Below are 7930 nucleotides of genomic sequence, written 5' to 3' on the forward strand. Positions count from 1 at the left end.
CCATCTTTTGTGTTTCATTAAGAGAAAAAAAAAATGCTCTTATCACATACCTAAGTTAGGAATTAAAAGAAAATATTTTATGTCCATTAGACCCGCTACAAAGTATTATATCAAGGTGTAATACTGCTGTATTAAATACTTAGCTTACAATTGTTCAAAATAATAAAGGTTTTCTTAACGTCTATGTAATTTAAAAAAAAAAACAATGTACATGCTTATAAATGACTTCTTATCGCATTGAAAACCATTTTGTATTCCTCAGTAGGAGAGCTTAGGTTTACAAAGAATTTAAGATATATTTTATATTCAAGAATAAGCACGCGATATACAAACGCGTATGCGTGCAATCTACTCGTAATTGCATACTTTTGTTTTCGAACCTAAAAAGCTTTGTTTGTTATTTTTCTTGAATTAAATTTCAAAAAATAGATTCATTGAATTTAAAAAGATCACTTAAAGTTGCTCTTTTGAATGCTCTAATATTCCATTAGACTTGACCAATTTTTTTTTTTTTTTTACGTCAAATATTTTACAGAACTAATTTTTTTATTAACAAGTTTTGTTGTACTGACAATATTCAAATCTTAGCATTACAACAATAAAAAAAATTTTTATAAAAAATTATACTTTGTAGCATAATTTAGCATTTTAAGCACAAATCATGCATTGTATTTGGTTTTGGGAAATCACATCGTATTTTTATAAAAGAGGAGGAGAACAAACCAGATGGCTATATACAAAATTATCATACAAATGATTAAAATCTTATATGATTAATTAAAAGATTAATACAACCCTTTTTTAAATTTCTTTTTATTTTATTACAAAATAAAAATATATATTGTATACAAAAGAAGCTCACCTGAAAAAACAGGGCATGACACATAAGAACATAAAAATAGAGAATAATTATTTTCTCATTATTTTTACTTGTTTTGTTTTTCATAAAACAAAAGTTTTACCATATGTTAGTTAATAATATTTTTTTGTTGTATAAATCTTAATTACTTCCTTTTTAAACATATAAAGGAAATTATTCGTTAAAGGTTTTTATAAATTTATAAATTTTATACATAGCTCATTTTATATTGAAGACCTTTTGTGTTTGTAAAAAATTAAAGCATTTATTTTGAATTTACCGATATAATTTACTTATCATAGGTTTAACTTTTTCTTTTACTTCCTGAATTTTTTACAGAGACTTAAAGAAGTTTAGGATTACAAGAGTTGCCACTATACTTTCTCATAAGGTTAGGAAGTTTAATGTAGTATTTAGATTTATTTAGAGTTTTATCTTACTTTACAGTTGTTTAAATCCACATAGGGGGCTTCTAGAAGCCCCTATGTGGATTTAAACAACTGTAAAGTAATCATTTATGAAAACCTAAAATACCAAAGTTAAAAAATATATTAAGTTAACTAAAATTGAAGATAGAGCATCTATTTAATATATAAACAATTTAGATTTGAAAATCTTCTTTAAATGAAAAATAAAAAGATACAATCTCCATTAAATATAAACAGTAAAAACAATAAATTGAACAAAGCTCTTTGAATATATAAAAAATTTAAGATTTAGAGTTTGTTTTTTTTACTTTTTTTAAGAACTTAGTCGGCAACAATCAGATACGTCAAACCACCCCCTTCCCAACCCCTTTAAGATCTTTTCAGGATACCCCTATACACACACACACACACACACACACACACACACACACACACACACAAACACACACACACACACACACACACACACACACACACACACACACACACACATATATATATATATATATATTACATATTTTTAAAAATACTTTTTAATTTCTATTATTTTTTATTTAAAAAAAAAATGGTTTAATGAAGTATAGTCAAAGGGAAAAAATATTGTTTTATCGTCGTTTCTAAATGTTATTTAAAAAGCATTTAAATAAAACTAGTTGTATAACAAATAAAATAACTACAGATGCACGATGCACGACTCCAGATGCACGATGCACGATGCACGACTCCAGATGCACGGTGAGTAAATTGCTCAAGTTTTGTTTTGCATAAAGATTCAATCAAGATATTATTTGCATTTGCAATAGATATTTATATTCTTATGTTTATTTACAACAAAACAAATATTGAAAAACTTTAAACTTTGCTATTAGACATGAGAGATAAAACTTTGTTTATATTTGGTAATATAACATAAGTCAAGACAAAAATTCTGCATTCTCTGTGTTAATTTATTTGTGTTAATTTTCTCTGTGTTAATTTTAAAGTTACTTTTATAGGTTATTTCTAGTAAATGTTCTTTCTTTCTTACAATTATGAAATTTAAACTTATTCATTCAAAATAAAAGTTTTAAAAAATAAATAAAAATTTATATAAAAATAAGAGTTATAAACTTCATGTAAAACATTCATATAAAAAAAATCTACATTCATTTTCACACAGGAATGGATCCATTAAGAAGGATGGTGGTGGTGGTGGTGGTGGTGGTGGGGGTTGTTAATTGGACTTAATTTGTCGTAAACCAATCATTTACCTTATTTAATTCATAAAGTTGTTTGATGAAATTAAAATAAGTTTGTATCAACTACAAGCATAAGGGTTTATGCATAATTTAAAACATTTATACACAATTAAAGACGTTTATGCATAATTAAGATGTTTATGTATAATTTAAAACTATAAATAGAAAAGAAATTTAGGGAGCCGTAAGTATCAACTCTTTGGTATTCCACATCAGATTTTCAAGTATTCTATATTTCTATTTAGAACATACAGTTTCTACCAGTAAGGTAACTTTTAATCTAATAGTTCATATAATTAATTACCTCATGACAGAACAACAGAACACAATGATTAACAATTGTTAAAAGCTTTTAACGAAATTGGTAAAAAGACACGATGTAAATTTGTTTTCATTAAATCATTATTTATTTGATATACTAATTCAACAATTACATATTCAGTTGAATATGTAATTATGTAATTTTTTTGAAATCCAAACTTTTTTGACTAAAAATGTTATTTTTTGTAAAATAGTAAGAGATTTTATTACAGATTTGAATATATTTGAAATTATAATTATATACTCGCATCATTATTATGACGCGAGTTCTTCCTTTTTCGATCAATTTTTTTTTAAAGCTTATTGTGTCAAAAAATTGAAGCAAAATGTCCAGCTTAAGATTACAATACAAAGATTTGAGTTCTAATTTTTTTATTAATTAAATCAACAACAAAAGCCGTTGTCAACAGCTTGCTATAGCGAAATAATTAAATAACTGAAAATAATAAAATAAAATAGACTCTAATTTGTAAAACAAAATCCAGTATAGATAATTAAATTATTAAAAAACTAATCTATGAGTGATATTCAGATGAAAATAAGTTGTGCCTTTAAACTGCAGTTTCTATTTTATTTTTTTAAATTCAATTCACCTCCTCAAAGATGTCAAAGTTGCTTATAACTTTTTTAAACTTTTTTTATTTTTTTCATTTTCAAACTTTATAAGACTCACAAACTTTGTTAAAGGTGCGTGGAGAAACAGTTTTAGCGCAGTAGTTACAAACCCCTGACGCAATGTTTCAACACACTAAAATACTTCGTGCACATCAAGTACTACTTAGATGTTATCGAACTATACTATTATTTTTTTATAATACAAAATTATGTTTAGTAATACCAAAAGTCACAAAATGTTCATTTTGTGTCACGAAATGTTTACTTTGTGTCACAACATGTTTACTTTGTGTACTATTTTCTAGAAAACTAAATTTAAGTTTAACTCAAGTCTCAATTTATTTTAACAAACAACAAAATAGGATATTTAGTTCCTCAAACCTTCCAAAATCATTTGTAACAATAAACTGCTTGCTAGATGGTTTAAAAATTCAATGTTTCATCTAATCTTATGTAAACAAATCCCGATTCTGTTCAATATCAATTCCGGGGTTCCCTGTAAGGTTGAACAAAACATAGAATAGAAAAAAAAGAAAAACAACAAATTATACGCAATAGCTATTTTTTAATACAGCATTACAGAGAGTAATTGTATTTTTCAGTTGTACAACTTAAAAGTTTACGAAAAAGTTTGATTATGATGAAAAAAAATTATCGATTAGCTTATGGACAATTTAAAAGTGTAATACGCTATCTTCTTTTAAAAATAATTAAGGCTAGTGGAAAAAAAGAGAAGGTCAGAAAAATAAGATAGAACACTTCATGCTTTACTTGCCCGTCTAACAACGTCTAACGGGTTTTTATTTAATGTGGTTTGTTCTTCGACAGATTTACGTGCCGTTCTAACTGCAATGAGAAAAAGAAATCTGCTAACTTCAGTGGAGGAAACACTGAAACAAAAAAAAAGAAGCGCACAGGAAAACGGAATTCGGGGTAGGAGAAAGATTCTTCCGCGGTGCTCTGTGATAAGTCTGTAAGGACTTTTTTGGGCGTCTAAAATAAAATTAAAAAAAAAAAAAAAAAACAGCCGAAAATTGAAAAAGAATTTTTTAATAGTGGTTCATCAATAATAAAGGAGACGGAGAGAGACTGGACAACAGTTCTGAAAATACAAAACCTCGAATTGAAATAACTGAGGTTATTATCGGCCAGCCATTAAAAAGGTACGCAAAGTGGTAACAATAAATAGACCTCACCTACCAAGAACAGCATCTTTAAAAAATATTAAGGCTGAATTTAAAAAACAACTCAACACCACAATAAATTGAAGAAAGAGTCATATCAAGTGTAGACGACAAAGTTACTTGAGAAAGAATTGATTGAAGTTGCTAAACCAGTCATTGCAGGCCTTGGTAATGTGGCCTCTATATGGCAATTAGCCGGAGGAGGATAAACCACAATACCAGTCATACCAAGTGTAAAAAAAGATTATGAAAAGAAACTATTAAAATAGGAAACTCCTTAGTACTTAGTTTTTTTTTATAAAAAATAATAACAACTGAACTAAAGTTATTTATTAAAGTTACTTATTATCCTATATTTTAAACTATTTATTAAATTGTTATTGAAAAATAAATCAAATTAAATTACCATTCATATTGCTTTAATTAACGTGTTGTTATATTGTTAATAAAAAAACTCTTAGCAATTGTTATTTTTTAAAAATATAAATACAGTCCCTGGCCACAATATTGTGATCACCTACAATTTTTGTGTATTTTTAAATTCAAGGGTTTGTAAAAAGTATACCAAAAGTACAATTGCAATATTAGTTATTTTATTATATTTTATTGATAAAACATGTTTCCTTAATAATAAAATAATATTTCAAAATCAATATACACACATTTTAACAAACAGTTACTCTTTTTGATTGCAAGTCATAAAAACATATTATTATTTTGTCATTCCTCCTTTTAACGAAATGACTTTAGCTATTCGGTCTGGCATACTTTTAATACAGTTTTTTGCTGCTGTGTTAATTTTTTCATTGTGGTACCAACGATAGAGAAATTTTTCAATCAAATCCCTTTTGTTTGTTGAAACCTCGGAAGAGATTTCCTTCTTGAGAATGTTCCACAAATTCTCAATCGGATTCAGGTCAGGAGAGTTCCCTGGCCAACCTAAAACAGGGATATTTTTTGTTTTAAGAAAGTTTGTGATCCTTTTAGCTTTATGGCATGGAGCACTATTATGCATAAACGTAAATGTATTGTTGTTTGAAAACCATTCTTGTATTTGGGGGATAAGTTGGCTTTCCATAATCTCTTGGTACTGTATTTGGTTCATCATCCCATTGACAATATAAAGTCTTCCTGTGCCTTTACCACTGATAACTGACCACACCATAACTTTAGTTGGATGTTTAACAGTTTGTACAACGCAATCTGGGTGATATTTTTCGTTTGGTCTTCTTCGGACGAAGGTGGCTTTGTCCAACAAGATCTCAAAAGTTGATTCGTCTGAAAAACAAACCTGAAAAAATCATCATAGTGTGGTTGTAATTAAGTTTATGTCAACATCTAAACACTTTTTTAACAATATTTCATTCAAAATTGACAAACTTACACGTTCCCAATCTCCAATAGTCATATACTTATGATTTTTTGCCCAATGCAATCTCTTTTTTATCATTGCTGGAGTTATTCTTAGTTTTTTAGCCGGTTTGTGTGATTTAAACCAACTTTAGCCAGCCGTCTCCTCACTGTGCGCTCCGAAACTTGTATTCCAGACTCTTGAACAAGTTTTGACAGGAAGAGGGATGATTTTTTTCTATTTTCCAGACAAATGTCTCTTTTAATTCTGTCTGTCTTAGGAGTGGTTTTACGTTTTGATCCATTCCGTCCTTTCCTTTTTGGAGAAAGAGTGATGTCGTTTTCCATTTTGTGTTTGATTTAATTGACAAATGGTTGCGAAACTTTACACATTTTAGCAATTTTCCGTTGTGAATGCTCTGAATGTTGTAAAAGTGCTTTTACTTCTGAAATTTTGCTTGGACTCATGTCCTTACTGGTACCTATGTTTATTTTTTATTGAAATTTTCAATTACAACCTATTACACTAAAAATCTTAATAAAATTGTACTATATATTAATTCTTGTTATTTATAGTAACTTTATAAAATGTGTTAAAAATAAAACACTTTTCACTTAAAAAAAAACTATTAAAATATAAAAAAAAATGTATGTGACAAATCAACCACGATTTTTTTTAAATTGACAAAAATTCACATTGCTGACTTAAAAAACACCTAACTTCACATTGGTCATGATTATAAAGTAATTTTCTTTTCTATTTTATTCGATAGATGTCAGTCAGTGGCGGATCCAGCATTTTTTAATCTTTGAGATAGCTAACTTCCAGACATGGAGCTAACTCCAAACATTTTTATGTTTATACTTATATCAAATAATAAAGGTTTGCAAAAAATTGCGGTGATTGGAGGCTGGGAACAAAAAAGCCCCAAAATTTTTGCTACACCTGCCCCAAACGTGAGAGCAACAAGTTGATGAAATATTTTTTGTACTATTCTCAACTAGACTTATATTCATCGATAATTTTTAAGTTTCATAGTATTATCTCTCAGCATACAAAAATTATGACCATATAAAAATTACAACCCCCTCAAATTGAGGGGGGTTTGAACTATATATGGTCATAATTTTTGAACGCTTAGAGATAATACTATGAAACTTAAAAACTATCGATGAATATAAGTCCAGTAATAATACAAAAAATATTTCAAAAAACAGTAAAAAAAGTCATTTAAAAAGTCAAAAAAACAGCTATTTTACTGTTACTGTTAAACAGTGTTCAGAAACCCTAAACTGAAAGTAAAAAGTAACGAGAAGGAGCGTTATTTTACATTTAGAAATTTTAAATGAAAAGAACATTGAATATGATAAATGTTCTTTGCATTTTCTAAATTTAGAAAAAGACTTACTTCCTGCATTTAGAATTTAGAATAAATTTAGAAAAAGAGTTTTATTTTAATATTTAAAATGAAAAGAAATTGAAAAAAAACAAGGCGGGCCCTCAAATTAACAACAGGTAAAAAAGGATATCTTTAACATTATATTTTATATTTCCCATTAAAGTTTTCCTCATTACATGTGTTACATGTGATTTTATATTGTTTTTTTGCTAAGTAAATTTGTTTTTAACTTTTCAAAATGACATTTTGACTCAAAAAAATTTATATTATTTTATTTGAATTAATTTTTTTAGCATATTTATATAATTAGAAAATATAATTAAATGGCAACAATGGCAAAGTTAGATGCTTTTGATTCTACTAATTAAAAAATTTAACCATTAAATAGGTATAAGACATTCATACTTATAGTATTTTAGTATTTAGTTTGAACTATATCATTTGTTTATCAGTTAAAATTCATTTTTGCCAATTTAGGAAAAAACACGTTTCAGACTTTGATAAAGGTAGAATAATTCAAATGCACAATGCAGAT

The 7930-nt window shown here is 27.2% G+C and overlaps 1 protein-coding gene across 2 annotated transcripts in view; it reads right to left on the reverse strand.

Moving 5' to 3' along the window:
* Positions 1 to 7930, reverse strand: part of LOC136082264 (uncharacterized) — a 31002-nt gene that overhangs the window by 19832 nt on the left and 3240 nt on the right. The window contains exon 1 of one of the 2 annotated variants that reach the window (XM_065800877.1): positions 51 to 206. The exons of the other annotated variant lie outside the window; for it this stretch is intronic. Within the exon in view, the coding sequence (XP_065656949.1) occupies positions 51 to 87 (37 nt within the window). The 5' untranslated portion in view covers positions 88 to 206. Of the gene's footprint in view, positions 1 to 50; positions 207 to 7930 lie in introns of those variants that run through there. 2 annotated transcript variants of the gene reach the window in all.

The sequence above is a fragment of the Hydra vulgaris genome, chromosome 07, assembly GCF_038396675.1.
Source record: "Hydra vulgaris chromosome 07, alternate assembly HydraT2T_AEP".
NCBI lineage: Eukaryota > Metazoa > Cnidaria > Hydrozoa > Anthoathecata > Hydridae > Hydra > Hydra vulgaris.